Raw genomic sequence first — 22,733 nt, forward strand, 5'->3', positions numbered from 1 at the left:
AATACAAGTTCGAACACCATAAACAGATGGACCCAAATATTACCTTAAATGTAGACAATGCCATTCCCTGATCCATAATGTGGTACTGTAAACTGGCAGCCAAAGGGATTTTTGCTGCAGGAGGTTGAGCCTTCTTGTCCCAAGGACAAAATAAACATGAACTTGTTGTCCTTTACCCTAAACAATATGTCCTGGGCTTCGGGCTATAGGAATTCCACACCCCTGGGTGTATGGAAGAGTTACCAGGTAATGTTAACAGGTAATTAATTGTGGTAGACTACCTTTCTTTTGTGCTTTTATTTTTGGTTCTTCTGTCTGGCAACTTACAGCTCTGCCCCACCTTCCTTCCTGTTCAGGCCTTGCAGCAGATACCTTAGCTAGACCAGTTTGAGTGCAATAAGTAAAATGGCAGAGCTATTTAGAACGGGTGTCAGAGCTGACAATTGGAATACCCTCCTGCTTTTCTACAGCCAGATTGCCAAGTGTTCTCTTTTCGATTTTATAGGCTACACACCAGTGGCAACAGGGAACCTTTTGTGCTCCAGGGTTGGAGTATGGATGTCCACTTCCTTTTCCTGGTTCATGACCAGAAACCTGTAATCCTTCCTTTAGGCTGGCAAGAAAGACTGATTGGAATCTGTCTGGGGAGATTTGATGAATTGCTCAGGAGGGGCAGTGGAGGTTTCCTTGGCCACCGGCGGATCCAGCATGGGCGCCTCAGGATCCTATGCCGTTGGCTCCTGCCCCAGCGCCATGAGGTCCGGCGCTGCTGGCTCCGGCCCCAGCGCCGCCCTCTGCTCCGCCTCAGGCGCTGCAGTGGGTGCCGTTCGTTCCACCCTTGCCCCTGTTCCAGGACTATTTTGTTCCTGCCTGGGATCCGCACTGGGAGGCGGCGCTGGCCCGACCCCGGCCGGCGCCGTTCACGGCGCCGTTTGTCCCCTCTCCGGCTCCAGCTCTGCCGTCACGGCCGGTTCTTCCTGCAACGGAGGTGGAGGATGACTGGGAGGGGTCGGAGGACCCTCTTGCCTGTCAATGTGACTCCGAGCAGGAATGGGTGGACGATCTGGAGGACGCCGGCGACCTCGATGTCTCTTCTGACACCGGGTTTGCCTCTCCCTCACCTACGATGGAGGAGGGTGCTTCCTACACGATGGTGCTCCGTCGGGCTGTTGAGGTCCTCAACCTTGATCTTCCTATGGTAGCCCTCAAAACTAACCTCCTTACTGAGGTGCTCCAGACGGCGTCACTGCTTCCCTTCAACGACGCCCTCACCGATGTCCTGTTGGGCACTTGGTCGTGGCCGGCCACAGGGGCCCCTGTGGATAAGAATGTCGCCAGGCATCACCGCCCAGCGCATTGGTGACCCTGCGTTTCTGACCACTCATCCCACGCCTGAGAGTCTGGTCATCCAGGCCTCGACGTCGCAGAGTGCCTTTCCCACGGCTCCACGGGATAAGGACTCTAAGAAGCTGGAGCAGTTTGGTAAGCGGTTGTTCTCATCGGCCAGTTTGGGGCTGCGGTCGGTGCAAACCGCCTGCTTGTTGGGCCGCTATTCCCACGCAGTGTGGGACACGGTTGCTCAGGTGTTACCTCAGTGTCCTGAGGAGGTCCATGCTGAGCTTTTCCCAGGCGGTTGCTGGGGGTAAGGATGCGGCTAAGTTCACCATTCGGTGTGGTTTGGATACCACTGACTCGTTGGGCAGGGAGATTTCTACGACTGTGGCGCGTTGCGATCCACTGGGTCCTGACGTCCAGAGCTCGCTCATGGACATGCCGTTTGATGGCACTCGCCTGTTTGGCGATAAGACTGACAGTGCGCTGGAGCGCTTTAAGGACTCCGGACCACGGCCAAGTCCTTGGGTCTTTCCACTAAAAGCCCAGCCACTCCTGGGTTTTGTTCCTTTCGTGGCCAAGGCAGGGGCACGTTCCTTCAACAAGCCTGTGCAGAACCTGCCTCAGCGCGGCCGCGGACGTGGCTTCCGCAGGGGTGGCTTGGGAAATCATCGTGGGGGGCAGTCCATCTCCGCCCCCACTGCTTCTACCTCCAAACCTTCCTAATCCGAGCTTTGTGGAGCACCCCACGCCGGTGGGTGGCAGGATCCGCCACCACCTCCACCACTGGCGTGATATCACATCGGACAAGTGGATGTTGCAGATCATCCGCGGGGGTTATTCTCTTCCTCTTCAGTCCTCCCCACCCGCCATGCCACTCGGTGCCACCGCATGTCGGGGGATCACTTGCTGCTTCTCCAGCAGGAAGTTACGGCCCTCTTGGCCAAGGGGGCCATCGAGCGCGTTTCTGGGCCAGAAGTAGGACGTGGTTGTTATTCCCACTACTTTCTGGTCCCCAAGAAGGACCTCAGGAACGTCAATCGCTTCCTCCGGAAGGAGAAGTTCAAGATGTTGACTCTGGCTCAGGTCTTGGCTGCCCTCGACCCTGGAGACTGAATGGTAGCGTTGGACTTGCAGGTCGCGTGTTTTCACATCCCCATCCTGCCGGCCCACCGGCGTTACCTGCGGTTCACGGTAGGCCGCGAGCATTTTCAGTTTGCTGTGCTCCCATTCGGCCTTACCAGGGCCCCTCGGATGTTCACAAAAGTGATGGCAGTGGTCGTAGCTCATCTGCGCAGGTCAGGGGTGTCAGTCTTCCCATACCTCGACGACTAGTTGTTGAAGGCGGGCTCGCCCCAGACAGTCATCGCCCACCTTCAGACTACGGCCGACCTCCTGCATTTGCTGGGGTTCTCCATCAATGTGCCGAAGTTGCACCTGAGTCCCTCTCAGGAGCTCCCCTTCATTGGAGTGGTTCTGGATTCAACACAGTTTCGGGTTTATCCTCCCGAGCAGCGAGTCCGGGATATTCAGGCTATGATACCGATCTTTCAGCCTCTATCCCGGGTTTCCGTCAGGATGACCCTCCGGCTCCTGGGCCTGATGGCCTCCTGCATCCTGCTAGTGCAACATGTCAGATGGCATATGCGGGCTCTGCAGTGGGACCTGAAGTTCAAGTGGGCGCAGCATCAGGGCAACCTGTCCGATCATGTCCAGATCTCGGAGGGCACTGCACGACAATTGCAGTGGTGGCTCACGAATCGCGATTGGGTCAATGGCAGATCCCTCTCACTTCCCCAACTGGAGCACACAGTGGTGACGGATGCATCCCTCCTGGGATGGGGAGGCCACTTGGGAGAGGCGGAGATCAGAGGCCTCTGGTCTCCGGCACAGGCCCGGCACCACATCAACCTTTTGGAGCTTCGGGCGATCCGTCTTGCACTGAAGGCATTCCTTCCCTCTCTCTGGGGAAGTGTGGTGCAGGTGTTCACGGACAACACCACCGCCATGTGGTATTGCAACAAACAGGGCGGGGTGGGGTCCTGGACCCTATGTCAGGAGGCTCTGCACCTCTGGACATGGCTGGAACATCAAGGCATTACCTTGGTGGTTCAACACCTGGCAGGTTCACGCCAGGGCGGACGAACTCAGCCGCCGGTGCTTGATGGATCATGAATGGCGTCTGCACGAGGATGAGGCACAAGGTCTCTTTCAGTAGTGGGGAGAGCATTGGTTAGATCTATTCGCCACCGAAGAGAAAGCGCAATGTCATCAGTTCTGCGCGTTGGAATTTCCAAGGTGGCACTCGCTAGGCGACGCTTTTCGTCGTGAGTAGAGTTGCGGTCTGTTGTACGCCTTTCCGCCTATACCACTTCTTCCCACAGTGCTGAAGAAGATTCGGCGTGACCGGGCCCAAGTCATCCTTGTGGCTCCGGATTGGGCACGAAGATACTGGTATCCCGAGCTACTCAGCATGGCGATCGATCCCCCGATCTGGCTGCTTCTTCGAGAGGATCTTCTGTCGCAGCAGCAGGGGACGGTCCTCCACCCGAACCTGTCCAGTCTCCACCTCCATGCGTGGAGATTGAGCGGCAACAGTTGACAGCTTTTGATCTTCCTCCCGAAGTCTGTGATGTCATTCTGGCAGCCAGGCGTCCCTCCACTAAAACGGTATACACCTGCAGATGGAACAAGTTTGTGGCATGGTGCACAGCTAAGACTGTGGATCCCCTTTCTGCCCCTCTTTCCAAAGTCCTTCTGTTCCTTCTTTCTTTGGCCCAGCAGGGCTCTGCTCTGGGCACTATCAAAGGTTATCTTTCGGCCATCTCCGCCTTTATGCGGCTTCCAGATCAGCCTTCTCTTTTTAAGTCCCCGTTTATTAACCGTTTCCTAAAGGGCATTACGCACACGTTTCCTCCCGTGCCGTTCATCATGCCTCAATGAGACTTGATTCTTGTTTTGACCTGTCTGATGTGCGCTCCTTTCGAGACCCTTCATACCTGTCTTTTGCGTCTTCTTACTCTTAAGACGGCTTTCCTGGTTGCTATCACCTCTGCCAGAAGAGTGAGTGAGCTTCAGGCACTTTCTTCCAAACCTCCTTTCCTTTCTGTTCATCCGGACAAGGTGGTGTTAAGGACCCGTCCTTCTTTTTCGCCAAATGTGGTCACGCCCTTCCACATCTGGCAGACCTTCACTTTGCCTACCTTCTCTCTGCCTCCGCATCCTTCGAGGGAGGAAGAGAGGCTCCACTGTCTGGACCCAAAACGTGCGCTCTCATTCTATCTAAAGCGTACAAAGCAGTTCCAGGTGGATGACCAGCTCTTTGTTGACTACGTGTGTGCCAAAAAAGGTCGGGCTGTGCACAAACAGACCATCTCTCGGTGGGTCGTTCTGTGCATCAAAGCATGCTACTCCTTGGCTAAGAAGGAGCCTCCTGTGGGGCTGCGTGCCCATTCTACCAGGGCAACTTCAGCCACTACTGCCTTGGGACGTGGCGCCCCCTTGCAGGACATTTGTCAGGCAGCAACGTGGGCCTTGCTGCACATGTTTACCAAGCATTACTGCCTTGACAGTCCGGTCCGGAGAGGCGGCTTCTTTGGCCGTTCTTTTCTCTGTGACTTTCTGGTGTAATCTTTTCGCAGACCCACCACCGGGGTTGGTATTGCTGGGGTATCTATTCTAAGGTAAGGAATCTATCACTATCGTGTCTCTTTCAGATGCACAAGTTACTACTTGTGTAACGATATATCTGTAAGAGACATTAGTTAGTCATAGATTCCTTACCGCCCCACCCATCCTCCCCGTTCTGCGAACTGATTCTAGGGTTAAGGTCATCGCCCTTTCAGGGCCTTAGTTTCATGGCACCAGTGGTCAGTTTGTTGCATGGCTCTGCGTTCCTGGCGCAGAAAGTCCAGTACAGAACTGACGTCAGCGCGCATGGGTGGCGCCTAAGTAGTCTCCGTGATGTCATCTCGGCGCTTACGACACCAGGGACGGAAGCGGAGCCGCATGACGCCACCTACTGACGCGCAGTGGTACTGCTAGCAAAACTTTCCGGAACCAGTCTGACACCTGGGGATATTCTAAGGTAAGGAATCTATCACTAACTAATGTCTCTTACAGATATATCGTTACACAAGTAGTAAGTTGTGCGATAAGTGTTTTCCCTCTAAACTGCCTAACCTATGTAGGCACCACCTGCACCACAGACTTCTCGACAACTAAAAGGTCCTGTGCAGCACAAGGGAGATCGCAGAGGGGAGAGTGAGTCCACATCTCCACAAAAGGGGAATTACTCAAATAATCCCCATTCTCAAACAGTGGCCCTCTAACCCCAAATGAACTACAGTGAAGTGGGCAACCCCTAGGACTAGGGGGGAGATTGTGCCATAAAGTCTCATATGAGTATGTCCCATGGGAGTAGCCTAGGCTACCTCATGAGTAATTGTTGATCAGTAGTATTACTGCTCATCTTTTGATTTATTGCTTCTGAACCTTTTAAGTACAATATTCTTTTGTGTTGTGTGTGATTTAAGTAAAGTGCTTTTTCTTTGGAAAGTTTAAGTATAGGCTGAATTTCTGTTATTGACTTGCATTAGTTTGTTTGAGTTCTGAGTCGCTTAGCCCACCCTGCCTCCCTGATTAAGTCTTGGACTGATCACCCTCGATACCCTGAGGTTAAAAGTCTGAAGGGCTGTACCACCAGTCAGTTTTGGGTCCACTAGTAAAAGTGTGGCCTCAGAACACTACTTGTAAATGGTTTTGATTTACACACTCCTAGCCCAGTAACCCTTAATTGTCCTGGTACTCCCATAAATGTTCCCACATCATGGCATCTTACATTTTCATTGTCCCACATTATTCCCTGATCTTACTCAATGTACTACCCTTTGGGAAGATTGGCAGCTGAGTCAGGCTTACTGAGATGTTAACTTATGCCCTGCTTTGTTCCAGCAGTAAATGTTCAGCTCGGTGAATTAACTCTCCGGCTGTGGTTCCCAGATCTCCTTCACTTACCAGTGAGGTCTTTCGAAAAGCTTCCTTGCGGTCTTTATTTCCTAACCAGACTGCAGTGTCAAGATTCTCCACGCAAGCCTACCATCTTTGAGTTTTAATGCTGAAGTTGTCCAGCATGACAACTTGAATGTGTCACACTATTACTTGGACATCCTGAATCAAACTAAACAGCCTTCAACATGAATATCATGCTCATTCCAGTGGAAAAGGCATATGGTATTGGTAAAGGCCATCAACCCTTCCACAGGCCAGCAAGAAGCAATTCTTCCATATCTTCTTCCTTTGTTTGGTGTGCAGTTCATCAAAAGCAAGTTACTGAAATGTGATTGCTGCTTTTCGAAAAGGAAATAGTCTGGATTCCCTTTTCACCTTTTCCTGACTGAAGATACTTATTCCTGTTCAGTTAGAATACACTGGGAGTTAAATATAGTCCTCGAAAAGAGCCTTCCTTGTAATTATTACTTCAGAATGTAGAACGTGTCACTTTCATGCCCTATGTTTCAATTAAGCATATATAGCCTTTCCAACAACAGAGTGGATACAAGTATATTTATTTCCTTCTTGCCTAAGGTAGTGTTTGATTTCTGTTTTTATCAAAACACTTCATTACCTGCCTTTTTCCACAATTATGAGACATGTACTAGCACATCTTAGACATTAAATGGGCTTTGTGTTTTTCTTTAAAGAACAAAACTGAAGTTAACAAGAAATATGAATATCTGTTGTGAATTATGGGTCCACAGTTGCAGGCCAACTTGTTCTTAGATATTCACTTGCAAACAGTCCATATGTTGATGTCTAGTTTCCAGATGCCATAAGGCAAACATGAATTTTGCTGGGAGACCTAAGGCCCTTATAAGGGAAGAAGTTGCTACTCCAGCTTTATTGATAAATAGGTCTATCTGAAATCAGCAAAATAGTGATCTTTTTGCTTATTTACTTTATACTGCAGTTTAGCACTTATTCTCACAATTGTTATTTATAAATTGTAATTACCTTATTGTTATATCTTGTGACAAAGCTCTTGGATCCCACTTGTGGACTGAAATATTTAGTGTTTATGACATCAATGAGGAGTACCATAATGAAGAACTTAGATCACAATTAATAAATATTCCCTCTGACTATACTTCGTGCATTACGAAGTAGAAAACAAATCATCCATATCGAGCATTCACCATTTCGAATGGGAAGGTTCGGTTTGTAATAAAATATTTTTTGCTATGCAAACTGAAAATAACTGCACTCTTGGCTATTTGTTGCATCAGGATCTCTCACTTCCCAATGCATGCAAGTTCCCTTTTAAACTACTCAATGTTGCCTCATTTCTTTAAGGAGTGAAAGTCATTTTCCAAATTTTATTTAAAAAATGCATCCTAAGACCCTCTAATATATTGTAAAAAGAACAATTAATGGACAGAATGCAGAACAATGTCATACATTCACCCCAGTACAGAGATCTGGGCCTAAATCCATTGTTTTCTGCTCACCATGCCATTCCAGTTTGTTTATGTTTATGTTTATGTTTGTTGTAATTTATATAGCGCTAATCACCCAAGGTCTCTAAGCGCTAGCTTTTAGACAACAGACAATCAAGGTAACACTCTGAACATGGCCCCATCCCGTAAGCCTACGCAAAGGCCTCCGAGAATAGCATGGTCTTCAGCCTCCTCCGAAATGAGAGTAGATGTGTGTCCTTTCGAAGCACCTCAGGGAGTTTGTTCCACAGCTGCGGGACACAGACAGAAAAGGCACGACCCCCAAGTGTCGATAAGTTGAAGCGGGGGCAAGTAAGAAGACTGGCCTGCGAAGAACGAAGGTGACGACCGGGGATGTAGGGCTTCAGACGGTGTTTGATATAATTAGGGGCTTCGCCGAATAGGGACTTATGAGCGATACACAAGCCCTTGAAGCATACCCTTTGTTTAATAGGGAGCCAGTGCAACTGCCGCAGCAAACGGGTGGCATGTGTTTTGTGAGGCAGCTTAAAAATCAATCTAGCTGCGTCGTTCATGACTACCTGGAGTTTCCTCAGAAGTGATCCAGGGAGCCCAATATAGACTGTATTTCCATAATCAAGCCGAGACAATACCAAGGCAGTTACCACCGTTTGCATGGCAGTGAATGATAAAAGGGCCAATAGTTTCCGGAGCTGACGCAGTAATCCGACACAGCTTCCCACCACAGTGGAAACCTAGTTCTTCATTGTCACTCCGGAATCTAATATAATCCCTAGGCTCTTCACGGTAGGTACTGGAGTGGGGGTAGGGCCCAGCTCTTGAGGCCAGAACAGATCAGACCAAGGGGAGGAGTCTGGGAAGAGTACCAAGACTTCAGTTTTGTCAGGGTTTACTTTTAACGAATTCAGAGTCATCCAATTCATGGTGTACCTGAGGACGTTCTGAACATTCCGTTGTGAATCACAAGAGTGGTTCATGCGAACTATTAACTGAGTATCGTCCGCATAATTAAACACCTGACAGTCTAACCTAGCCAGGGCCTCAATCAAGGGTTGGAGATAGATGTTGAAAAGCAGGGGGGACAGCGCCGAACCCTGCGGGACCCCCCAAGGCAAGGAGCCCTGCTTGGGCGTAAGAGCCCCTAGCTGGACCTTCTGCTGGCTGTCTTCCAGAAAGGAAGAAAACCACTGGAGAGCCGTACCTATAACTCCCAGCCGCTGCATACGGGAAAGTAGTCGCCCATGATTCACCCTATCAAAGGCGGCTGAGAGATCAAGCAGGATCAGAGCAGAGTGAGCCTTTCTGTCAGCTGCAAGCCGCAGGTCGTCCAAAACTGAAAGCATAACCAGCTCGGTGCTGTTATGTGCACGGAACCCTGCTTGCCGATGATGCAATAGGTTGTGTTGCTCGGTATACGATGTCAGAGCTCTGAGCACATGCTGTTCAAGGACTTTAGCCAGGAACGGAAGTTGAGAAATGGGGCGAAAGTTCTTCAGTTTTTTTGCGTCAGCACCTGCTTTCTTCAGCAATGGGAGTACTATAGCTTCCTTGAACTTTCGGGGAACCAGTCTGGAACTAAGGGATAGGTTCAAAACGGCCAGGACCTCGGTCTCGACCAGGGGGGAAAGCGTTTTGAACACTCTAGGGGGGCAGAAGTCTTCCGGGGACCCTGACTTCACCTTAGACACTATCCGGGCAAGGGCCCCTGGTTCAAGCAGCAGGAGCTGAGCGAAAGGGGTTTTTGGTGGATCGAAGGGCACCTCCACCACTGGTAATGGGCACGGAGCGACACATGTGTTTTTAATAGCCAAAATAATATCTTCAACTTTAGTTAAGAAATAGTTCTGGATTTTGTCACAGTCGGCTTGAGTGGAAGTTGGTTTCTGTTCGGGCAACCTACTCAATTCTTTAAGAATAATGAAGGTCTCTTTTTGCGTATTACTAGCCTTACGAATCCTGTCTTCATAAAAAGCTGATTTAGTTTTGATAAGGGAGTCCTTATAATGGGCTAATTTGGATTTAAAACTCTCATTATCGCCTGGGGCTAGTGATTTCCTCCAAAGTCGTTCCGCCCGACGGAGGACCTGTTTTTCTCCCTTAAGCTCACAAGTGTACCATGGGACTCAAGCAGTTTTGTACAGAGACTTTGTCCTCTGGATGGGGATGACTGCGTCTAAGGCTGTCGTCAGCCAAGTAGAGAACTCTGCAGATGCCAAATCTGGGTCTGTAGACCCCGGCCTGAGTGCTGACGTCATCCTCAGGGCGTCTTCTAAGGTGGTAGGGTCTAAAGCCTTCCAGTTCCGAAATGACTTCCACCCCACTGGCGCTAGCTTAGGGCGGTTCTCAAAAGGGAGCAGAAGGCTGACCAATAGATGATCGGACCAACTGCAAGGAGTACAATCGGCCCGCAACTCGGCCACCGACGTAGTCCAAATCAGGTCTACGATGTGGCCCTTCTCATGTGTAGGGGATTTCACAACTTGCTGCAGTCCTAAGGATGACAAATCATCGTCCAGTCTGCTGGCCGCACCTTCTCTTGGCAATACATCCCAGTGATAATTAAAATCTCCGAGAACCAAGATATGTTGATATCTGGTCGGAGATCACTCATAACTTCAGTTTGGACCCAGCCATATGCAAATCAGTCTTGACCCTACGCCGAATGGGAACAGTCCAGCCCGAACTGTCAGGCCAGGTCCTCCCTGGACTGGAAACACGCATCCTAGGACTGGTTTCGGGCTTTCAGCCTTCATCAGCCAGGATAGCTTGACTCCCGTGGCATGGAGAGCACGGGACCCACGTCTGGGCCTATTCGTCCCACTCAGGGTGACAAATGCAAAAAGAACAATTAATGGACAGAATGCAGAACAATGTCATACATTCACCCCAGTACAGAGATCTGGGCCTGAATCTATTCTTTTTATTTTTTTGCTCACCATGCCATTCCAGTTTGGACCTAGCCATATGCAAATCAGTCTTGACCCTGCGCCCAATGGGAGCAGTCCAGCCCGAACTGGCAGGCCAGGTCCTCCCTAGACTGGAAACAAGCATCCTAGGACCGGTTTTGGGCTATCATCCCTCGTCAGCCAGGATAGCTTGACTCCAGGTTGCTTGTTTCCGGTCCCGGGAGGACCTGGCTTGGCATTTCGGGCTGGACTGTTCCCATGTGGCACTGGGTCAAGGCTGATTTTCATGTGGACAGGTCTAAACTGGAGTGGCATGGTGAGCAAAAGAATGATGGCTTTAAACCAGATCTCTTGACTGGGGTTGAATGTTTTGATTTGTTCAGCAGTCCATCCATCAATTGTGTATCTTTTGCTTTCTCGCCCTAAGTGCACCGGGTATGCCCAGACGTGGGTACTGGGCTCACTGTGCCACTGGAGTCGAGCAATCCTGGCTGATGAGGGCTGAAAGCCCGAAACTGGTCCTAGGATGCTTATTTCCGGTCCAGGAAGGACCTAGCTTGGCAGTTCGGGCTGGACTGTTCCCATGTGGCACAGGGTCAAGGCTGATTTGCATGTGGCCAGATCTAAACTGGGGTGGCATGGTGAGCAAAAGAATGATGGATTTAACCCAGATCTCTTGACTGGGAGTGAATGTTTTGATTTGTTCAGCCTTCCGTCAATCAATTGTGTGTCTTTTGCTCTAATATATTGTAAGCATTGGTGCAACGTTAATTGAGAAACAGGAGGACACAGCTGTTCTTATGGAGCTAACGTGGAAATAGTTTTGATCCATAGAAATAGTTCATACTTTCGCCCAATAGTTTTTGTAGGTCATTAACAAATTCCCAAAACTGTTTTTGGTTTGTGGTCGCTAGTGATCAACTACATGGTAAATACACACATACATAAGTATGTTTAGGCAAATTATGACACCGTTCCACATGTTACTCAGTAGAGTACCAAGGCTAAGCTTTTGTTTTTTAAAACGTCCCCTGTGCTGACCAAACAGCTCATAAATCTTTAATTCTAAAATAAGTTGATTTATGATTTAGTGGTGACTCAAACTCTCTGCTCTAGTTGTACACCATAATCTTTGACTGTTCTCTTCAAATTCCTGACAATTTCTTTTTAGGTTTTATTTTCTGCCAAGCATCAGGCTTCTTTTCTTAGAATGATACCACATTGATAATTATTTTCATTCTTAACAAAGAGGAAGACTGATTCTGGGAGTATTACAGATGCAGACTAAAATGTAGCAATTTGATATGCTCTTAAGAAATTCATGTTGATAACAACTTCTTCAAATACGTTTTCTCAGACAAACCAACAATTTCTGCAAACAGTAACAAACCAAAATACGGAAATGGAGCAACTTCGCAAACAACTAAGGTACGATTGAATATTCTTTCATACATTCAAATGCCTGCCAAATGGTTCCATTTTAGAATTTATTAAAAATAATTTTTATTGTATTCTGATGACTATTAAGTAATGACGTTTTCAGTGTCTTAAATAATCGGAACCAAAGAGACTAAATGATTATAAATAGTTATTAGCAGTAGATTTTTAATGCTTTGCACAGTTTTTCAATACCATAATCGTATTTTCTCAACTGCTCCAATTTATTCACATAATGTAAAAAAATAGGACATGTCTCCATTGTCAATAAGGCAATCTCACTTTTTGCTTGCGACCACTACATGCCACTAGGCTTTGACATACTCCAAATAGTCCATTGAAATGTAGTTCACCCTACTCTAAAAGACCATAACATGTTCATGTTTTGTCAAACATCTAGCAGGGATTCAACACTACTTTTACAACTATTGCTACTTCATTAAACCAAAAATTATTTTCAGAGATGCCTGTTCAGGTTAAAAAATAGATGGACATTCTGGTATGGTGGGGTCTATTTACAGATTTGATCTACATTTATTGTCTCTGCTCTAAATCCAGCAGGATGTCAGTGGAGGCTAGGACATTCATAACTACTTTCGCTCATATATAATTACAGATCTAGTGACTGTATTGCTAATCACTGTAGTACAAGGCTGCAGCTTTGGCCATTTCCATTATCCAAGCTATGTACGTACTGGACCAACACTTTTAGCTCGCTGTATTTATTTAAATTATGGTGTACATATCCAAGACCAATACCAATGTATGAACTCTTCTAGACATCTTGTGCCATTGGCAAAACTCGTTTCGCCACTACATACCCCACTTAACATACAACACACATCGTACAGCGCACAATATCCAATATACATATCGAAAAATTTAAAGACAGGGCTTTGGGTCCGCTTTTTCAGCAGTTGGTCTCTTTCCTTTAGCTGCTCTGGTATTGGCTGACAAGGTTGTTCATCAGTTTTGGAATAATTTTAGGCCATTTATTGGATGTATACTTTTTGGGGAGTTGTAGCTCAAGAAGTGATATGTTAAAGTAGTTAGTCAATTCAACTTTATTCTGCTAGGAATAACCATAAAAGCACTCAGTTACAAAACTGTTAAAAAAGAGAAAATACAATTAATATCATATTATACTTAAAAACTGACATATACAGTATTTCATCACTGAAGCAATCTTGTTTTAAAAAAAAAACAACTAAATTCTTCATACAAACCATTGCTAGGAACATACTATTAATCCACCTCAGTATCTGTCCTCGTGGGCAGCGAACATTTTATATAATTGATTACTGCATTTTAAACTTGTGGCTGCCCAATTGTTGAAAAATAAAAACACATGATTATAATGCTTAATATTGGCACCACGTAGCAGCGGGACTAAAAAATGGTTCAGATGGGAAAGGTAAAGAGTATAGAATGGTATATAGTGGGTACTACTTTGCCTGAAAGAATCATCGCAAGGGCACGTGGAAGATTTGGAAACCACAGGCCCTGAACCGGGAAAGGCGACAGCTGTAAGGGTCAATAAAACCACTGGTACAGGTCTGACATTTAATGGCAGGACACACACACCAAGTTGTGAGGCTTTTCTCACTTCAAAACGTGCCTTCTGCAGCTGCGGCTCCTCCGCTAAGGCGGAGTAGCGTCGACCTGCTGCTTTTCAGCAGTGAAAAAAAATGACAAAGGTTATTATAATTTTTTTTTTCTCTCTCTCTTCCTACAGCCGAGGGGGGCGGGGCAGGACCGTCCCTTCTGACACAACACATCTGCAGGAAGGAAGAGTTGTGGCACTGTTTTAAATGCGCATGACAGTTTGGCTAGCCTCTCCACCTGAGCTGTGCTGTACAGCTGGGTGGACAGCAAGCATAGGGTCCTAGTCCCTTAGTGACCCCCTAACTAGGGCGTTCACACCAATCACTGCTCTGCTCTCATGCTGGGTATTACCAGCATGATACCAGCGTCTGGGTAGGGATAGGGAATCATCTGGTATGCCTGGACTTCGAGGAGCAGGGTCTAGAAGAGCACCAACGCTGCAGATGGCAGATAGGCATTGTTTACATTATTTTCCCCGCGCTGCCCCCGCACTGCCCCACCACTTTAATGCCCAGCAGCCACCACGGGCCTTCTGACACGCATTATAAAAGCGTCCTTTCACCGTGGCTATTGAGTGTGCAAAAATACTATCTGGCTGTGTATACAAGTCTTGAATTCCGTATTCACTAAAGGGGTTCTCTTAATGTACGCCAGCCGTGCAATATTTAAGACGCGGTCCAAGGTTAGGCAGTTGGAGATTATTAGTCTGGTGAGTTTGGCTTCGGAGATACTCCATATCCGCAGCCATAGAAGCTTGATGAAATCTTCCACAAATCCTAAGCCAATTTTAGCACGTCATTGCATCTGTTCTACATTGCCCAAACTTTGACACCAAATGTGCCGATTGCAACACATTTGCTCCTGTAAATATGCAAGATCTCCTTCACTGGCTTATGGCCAAATCTCGCTAGGAATTGAAAAACCGAGTGAATAGATCTCTGAAATTGAAGGGCCCTAACATTTAATAGGAACTTCCATTTGTTTGCTCAAATAAGTAAAATGTTGGACTTTGGCCACTTCCGCTCATGCCAGGCTGAATTTCTTGAATTTGGCTTTCTTTGGGCCTCATTTAATGACAAGGATTTTGTCAAATTCGTTTTCAGTCCTAAATTATCCATAAAGGTACAAAAAGCATTGAGTATGATTTGTAGCCCATTATGGGTTCTTGCCAATAGCACCATGTCATCTCAATATAGCAGGACAGGGACCAAGTGGGAACTCGATTAGGGCAAATCCTTCCCGACTGTACACAAAAAGCTTTCTAAGCAAAAACAGGAACAACTTCATAACCCTGAAGAACCCCCAAAGTTGAATTTATTTGTGGGGTAAGTTTGCCCTTGTTGCCAAACTGGACCTTTGCATATATGTGCCAATTTAATCGGCGAAGCAGGTCAATTAAGGCTATTTCTATAGCCAGACCCTCCAATATATCCCAAAGTTTGGGAAGCTGTACCTTGTCAAGGACAAAAGTGAGCTCCATTTCAATTAGTTGGTTCATTTGTTATTTTTTGTAAGCAGCTTGTAATACTTTATTTTTTATAAGTTGTCCCACCAGCAATGGCTTCTGTAACTGATGTGCTTGTTGGGCCCTCCTATTGAGGTGCAGTATTAGGCCACATCTTCAGAGCACTGGTTTAAAGAAGAGAGCCCAAAGTCTGTGCCCTTCAAATTAGCTAGCGAATGGTACACCCTACACAATGCTTGCTTTTGTAACACATCATCTCAATGCATAGGTATATTGAGAAGGATCATTCTACACTTCATTACACTAACCCATTTGAACACAAACGAATACCTCTAAATAGCTGCACAGAGAGCCGTAAACAGTGCAATCATGACAGTATTAAATGTATCCCAGGCCTGCATCTGCAGGAGCTCATATATTGTACTTACAGGTGTCAGATGGACGATGCGTGACAAAGCGTTGTGATGTTTATAAGGTCTTAGTGGACCATTCCAGGGTGTATATCGGGCCAAGGTTGAGGATCAACCTGGAGGCCTTCCTTGCAGGACTGGCTCTCTCCCTCGTCTCTCACAAGATTAGGCGAAAGACTTAGAGGATGCTATTACCCTGGAGGAGCTCATGCTTGCCTTGTGGGAGTTGAACACGGCAAAGGCCTATGGGGGCAGTGTCTTCCCAGCCTAGTTCCTACAGGCTTGCTCCACTTCCCAGATGGAGAACCTGCTAGAGGTATTCTTGAAGGCTCAGAGGTTTGGGACCCTGACTCCTACTATGTGCGAAGGTATCATTTGCCTCATGCTGAAGCCGGGAGGAGCTCGGGAGGATCCCTCCTCATCCTGCCCACTGACTATGATCGATTCTGATGTCAAGGTTCTTTGTAAATTGTTGGCCGAATTCTTGCAGGGGTTTGTGGGCCGGCTGTTCCATAAGACCAATGTGGGTTCATTCCAGCTCGGAGCATGGCGCTTAATCCCTGGTGGTTAACACATGTACTATACAAAACCACTGGAAGGGACCAAGATATGGCACTGGTATTGATCGACTTTGAGAAGGCTTTTGACACTCTCAATTGGAGCTATCTCATGACGGTGCTCCGGGTTTAGGCTTTGGACCGGAGTTCCTGAGATGGATTCAGCTATTGTAAAAGGACCCCACGTTGTGGATCAGGCTGGGTGGCGAGGTGTCTGGGGCATGGGCGGTGAGAGGGGCACTCAACAGGGTTGTCCCCTCTCACCGCTCCTGCTCGCATTGGCTGTCAAGGCAATGGCGATATTGTTGCGCCTTGTGGCCTGCATGTGGGTGAACAGAATCACATTGTCTCCTTATATGCAGATGATGCATTGATCTACCAACACTCACCCAAGGAGTCGGTCCCACTCCTGATGAGACGTGGCGGTTTTTGAGCGTGTCTCTGGCCCGCGAGTTAATTTCAGAAAGACTTCACTTTTCCCTCTGGGGAGGTTGGCCACCATACCACCCGAACATTTACTCGCGCTCGGGATTTGTGGGGAAGGGACGAGTTTTCGTTACTTGGGGCTAATGGTTACACATACAGAGGAAACCTACAGGTGCCTCAATGGGGACAGGGTGTCGGGGGGCCTGACCAGGTTGATTGACTTTTGGAAGACTCTACCCCTATCGGTGGCCGGATGGGCGGTCATTGTCAAGATGGTCTTTCTTCCTCATTGCTTATACCTTATTCAGAACTCGTTGTTCCCCCTTGGAACAGACGTCTTTCGTCATCTTGATAACCTGTTAATTTTGTTGGTGTGGGCCAGGATGAGCAGTTGAGTTGCCCTGTCAATACTCAAGAGGGACATGGATGACGGGGGACTGGCACTACCGGATCTGCAACTCTACTACCTTGCAGCACACCTCCAGCATGTGGCTTGGTGGCTGACAGACACAGATAATTGTGAGAAATGTCTGTAGGGGTATGCTTGGCGAGGACATCTTTTAGCGCTTATTGATGAGAGGTGGCCTCACCGGCGATCAGATCTCCTATTTGGTGCAGCACAGCTCGGTGTGGGATCTGGAGGTGAAAAAGGTATTACGTAGGGTCCCCTTTGACAGAGAGTTATAGATTTGGAACTTGATCCCTTTTGGTCCATAGATCAGGATAAGTCCATAGAATGATAGAGGGAGGGGGATGCCTTTTGCCAGGGGATCTCTAACCAGTGGAGACTTTCATTACATTTCAAGATGCATAAGACACCTTTGGCGTGGGACGAGGGTCACTTCCTCCACTACGCCAAACTAGAGAACAAGGCTAGGGAGTTATGGCGCACCCACCCGGCGGATCCTCCGCCATCACGTAAACTGGTAGGTTTGATCAAATGGGGTGAGGGCAGTCACGTTATTACACTTTTCTATAAAGCTCTCATTGAGAATGCTATAAAAATCCCTTGCTGATGGACGATAACTTGGGAGGCAGACCTGGGCACCACAATTGAGGACTTTGATTAGGATCTCGCATGTGGTCTCTTGCGACGGGTATCATGTAATCACCGATTCAAACTGCTGCACTTGAATTTTTTACACTGTACATATATGAAACCTGCGGGGCTTCACAGAATAGGCCCTACTGGGGCAGCAAAATGTGCTCGCAGCGGGGAGGAAAACACTACCTTTTTGTATTTGGCTTGGCAATTTACAAAGGTTGTGAACTATTGAAAGAAGGTGATCCGTAGGTTGGGGGACGTCCCAAACATCGAGATTCTTTGCATGCCGGTGGTGTGCTTACTGGGGATGGTAAAGTGACCCCACAAATATAAAATGCCCTAAAAATTTTTGCAACTAGCATTGTTCCTATCTAAACTCAGTCGCCATAGGCTGGATGGGGTCCCAGGTGCCAAGTACAGATCTTTGGGTCAAGGATGTGCTGGATTGGGGGACTACGGAAGAGCCCCATATACATATCACCCACACTAATGAGAGAGCTCCAGAAGCAAAAGAGACCTGGAGTCAGCTGTTGATGAGTTCAATACATATGGTAGCTCGGATTCTGACCAGGGTCAATAGATTGGTTACTTTTGTACACTGGGTACATTGATGCCCTCTGATGAGGTCACTTAGTGTGAACGTATTCAATGCGTAAATTAATTTGGCTTGGAGACTTGGTGTACACAATGATGTTCGATGTACTACTTATAAGTTACAGGTAGGCTGGTTGGGAAACACTCTGACTGCGCAGTTGATATGCATTGAATGTCATGTGTACTGTTTTGTGAAAAAATAAAGGTTTAAAAAAAAAGTTCTTATTCTTTAATATTTGTTTGGAATAAACTACACAATGTATTATTCAAACGTTATTGTTAATATTTACTAAAAGTGTACTTCAATTGTACAGTTGTTTTTTTATACATATGTATGAAAATTAACTTTTAAAAGGTTAGACTTGGCCTACTGGATGCACCAGTGGTTAATTTGCATTAGCCCGGTAGCAGCTTGCTCCTTTGTCAGTGTTTTCTTATTGATGAGGTATGAAAACTGCTCCCAGTGCAGAAACAATGGCTTGTGCCTTTTGCTAGAAAGGCCAGCGTGTGAGATATATGACTCATTCTCTCTCGGAAGGGCAGTTATGGAGGGTAAAGGAACTTGATAAACTCGAAAGGGACCAGGGTGAAATCTACCCATTGACAGTTAACTGTAAATTAAGGCCTGGGAAGAAGGGGTCCTTTGATCCCAGGGCCAACCGTCTCCATTCCAGTGGGAGAGAGAGCTGATCCCAGAACCAGTTTCGTATTGCTGAGTATGAGGGGCTCCTCATTTTCCTAGAAACACCCCAGGCTCGGTCACTAGCCTCCTCCAGGGGCATTAGAGTCCCTGCGAATGGTGCACTGTGTGATAGTTTGTAATAAGGCAGACAGGATATGCTGTACAATAGGGAAGGTTTGCCCTTGGAAACCTTTTGCCTATTGATTAAGGAATGTCCAGGAATCACCCCAACCCACTGGCCAGTCAATGGAATGATACCTCAACCCTAGCTCCTCAGAACACATCTGGAACCACTGTCTGTAACCTGTGTGGAGACCCGAAGGGTTGCATCTGATCCCACTTGTGCCTAGGACCAAGACTCCAAGGTTAAATTGACTAACCTCCTAGGTGGCTTCAGAGACATTAGAAGCTGCAAGAGGCATTTTATTGTAGTGACCAGTTGATCATTGGCAAGCCTCTGCTGGAGTGGGTCTAGGACCATAAGTGTTTTTCCTGAGTTTTTGGAAGCCTTAGAGATGGCAAGGAACAGCCACTCCTAAAATGTGTGACTTGTACACTTTTCAACCTCGGGGGTCTATTACTAACCATGAAGGCTCTCCTCCCAAGGTGCTACCTTGGCTGGCAAGGAAATCAGGTTGGTCCTGACTGAGTTTTTTCCCACCCAAAAGAAGGTTTCAGAAAACCCTTGTGGCTAACATATTCAGCCAGTCTTGTTCTGGAGTTCCAAAGGAGAGGCTAAATCCCAACATACTGTTCTGAGCTTTTCCTGCCAAAACCAAGAGCTTAATCTCAGCCTCATCCAGCGACTATCAGACTTCGAGAGGACTTTGCTGGTAAACCGTTTTCAACCATGTCCTGCTGGAGAATTTTGATTTTCATAAAAAAAACTAAGGGCCTAAGCTAGAGTATGGTGGACAGGTTGCTCCATCACAAAATTTAAGTTACAGTCCGAGTGCTTTGTATCCCTTGGACCTTGTAATAAGTTGGACGGGATATCCATCATTTTGGTAACGAAGCACCCGTCCTCCTAATTCTAAATTGGGCCCTAAGCTTGAAGGTAAAAATTTTAACCAGGATGACCCGCTTGCTGTATGTGACCTCCACTCCATCGTGTCAACCTGAAATCACACCTAGGTCCTGGTCAACCAGGAACAGTGACTTCTGATTGGCACTTTACTTTTTCTTGGCACTTTATCTCTGTGTCGTCAGATTAGATTTAAATCATTTTGGTGCAATTTTTCTAATAAAATGTGTCTCGATTTTTAAAAAAGTGGTTATGGTATTTTTATTATGTTGTGTTTTCCCTTTTTTGGTGCTGTTGAATAATGTATACACTTTACCTAAGTTAATCTTGACTGCTCTGTGCCATAGTTACCAGGGGGTTAAGCCCAGAATTAAATTATTGAAATTGTGTATTTAACCTGACAATATTTTTGGATGTATTACTTGAGGTGGACTCACGGTCATCCTTATTTTTTTATACCAATGTCTCCTGTTTTTTATTTGTTAAATGCTAAGGAGTTTGACAGGACATATCTGGTATTTATTTCCAGTTATAGGAATAAGTCTGTGGTGTTAGTAATGAGATTACATGTATAGTTTGCCACATTACAAGAAGGAAAACAAATCTGCATTATTAACCGTAGCCATTTTCCTTTATACTTTGCAAAAATTGCAAATTCTATTAAACTCAAATTAGACAGAAGCAACTTTTTACATTTGTCTCTATGTATATAGCACTGGAGCCCATTACATACAACTTTCAGCAGTGAGCAGTGAACTCTGCCATTTGACTTTGCCAGTGGACCCAGCCCTTTCTCAGCCAAGACAGCTGCTCATGCCGTATGACTATGCACAGAAGACTCTGTCCACAGGGACTAGTTTTGTGCAAGGGCCTGTGCACAACCCCTATCCCACTCACACCAATTGCTTTCTGCCTTGTTCAGCTGTTTTGTGTGGGATTGTGGCTGGACGCAAGCATTGGCAACTGCCAAGTAAACCTTTTGTCCACACTTTCAGCCATGTGCAGCAGGCTCCAAGCTATGGACACAGTGCCTTGCCTCTGGCTACTGCAAAGAACAAGGAGTTTGAAGGAATGCTTGACTCACTCTCAGCCACTGGCAATCCCTCAAACCATCCAGATCATAATTTTCTACCCACCCTGCCATTCTAGACAGGGACTTTCCTTATGCAAACAAGTCTTGGTGCTGCTCCAGTAGGAACAGTCCAACCCGAACTGCCACTCCTGGTCCACTCCAGATGGGACCACAAGCCATCCCAGACCAGTTTCAACCTACTTAGGTTTCATCAACTGGTATAGCTTGAGTCTTGTGGCACAGTGAACGCGGGAGCAGGGTTGGTACTGATTTACTTAAGACGGCCTCTAGTCTAGAGTGGCACAGTGGGCCAAAAAATAATGGACTGGAATGCCGCAGAGCGATTGCCAGTCGCTGATATTAATTCAAGCATTTCATTCATCACCTTGTTGTTGTTGCAGTTGCCTCTATTTAGGTACTTTACTAGCCCTATTCTCACTCAAACCAAATATCTATGGCTTTCGTCTGAACACAGCTGGCTTGTTTGGGTAAATAGAGGGCACAGTTACTGGCCTCCAGCCACGGCATACACCCAGCACCCAAAGCATCAGTGCAGGGCATTCAGTCATGCAGCCTCTAGACCCAGGATTGTGCCTTTACCCAGCATACAATACCTTTTAGCAGCTTTTAGCTCTGCGCACTGGAATCTAGACCCAGGACGTGGCCTCCTATGAGGGTCTACAGTATTGAGGTGATCTGTCCGCTAGCTTGGTGTGCTGGAACGCACCATTGTGTGCCGAAGATAAGCCACCAGAGTGTTCGATAGTTGAATTAATGTCCTTTCCAATACGATCTGCCATGTAATATGCACAGTGCTTCGCAAGCTGCTGTCTTTATTTATTTAAAACTTAAAAATATAGGTTTTAAAAAAAAGAGTTGCATCCGCAGTATAATAATTTGTATATCCTTTAGACGTGGAGGGCCCAGCACACAGCTTGAACAGAAAGCATTGGACAGTGTTGTGTCTGTCTTTTATTATTATTACTTATTTGCGTGTAAGTATTCCATAGTCTACATCATTGATGACACATGGAATCCCCAGGTGTCATCAATGATCAGTTGGAGACTGGGAGTTGTGAGCAGCTGTTCCTGCTTGATGCTGTGTTGGCCTTTATTCTGTGAAACCTGAATAAATACTTTATCAACTACGAAGTTCCTGGAGATCATTTACATAACAAAAGTGGCGACGATTTGAGGACAACATCTACGTGACCTACGCCGATTCATTACGGATTTGAAAACAAGAACCTTCAAAAAAAATAAAAAAAAGAATGACTTCAAAGCGGAATTAATTGGATTACAAGTGTGAGTACGCTTATTATAGATTGGGGCCAACGCAGCGAAAGCAACAAGTACCAGCAGTGAATTAATTAGGTAGTATTTTTTTTTAAACTACTGGACATTCTTTCAACGTACCTGACAACCGCGTGAGAGGGAGCGTGGAAGGCTGCTTGGCTCGAAGTTCGTTCGGGGAACTCTCATTGTGCGTGTGACGTCAACAGCGCACACTGTCAACTTTCAACTTTCAACTCGCGTTGTGCGTAACAACGCAATACGTGCCGCCATATTGTTTTTGTGTGCAATGTTACCTAGCAACACACAGGAAGCACGATGAGAAGCGGCATACGGGAAGGTACTGTTTATTATCCCGTTTATTATAAACTTTGTCAGCTTGTTCCTACGGTGACAAGCACACCAGTTT

General features: G+C 46.7%; 1 protein-coding gene across 2 annotated transcripts in view; it reads left to right on the forward strand.

The window, feature by feature from the left end:
• Positions 1-22,733, forward strand: part of SCLT1 (sodium channel and clathrin linker 1) — a 589,184-nt gene that overhangs the window by 152,345 nt on the left and 414,106 nt on the right. For both annotated transcript variants that reach the window (XM_085641492.1, XM_085641491.1), the window contains exon 8: positions 12,072-12,142. In XM_085641492.1, the coding sequence (XP_085497618.1) occupies positions 12,072-12,142 (71 nt within the window). The remainder of the gene's footprint in view (positions 1-12,071; positions 12,143-22,733) is intronic.

Source organism: Triturus cristatus, chromosome 2_2 (assembly GCF_964204655.1).
Source record: "Triturus cristatus chromosome 2_2, aTriCri1.1, whole genome shotgun sequence".
Classification (NCBI taxonomy): Eukaryota; Metazoa; Chordata; class Amphibia; order Caudata; family Salamandridae; genus Triturus; species Triturus cristatus.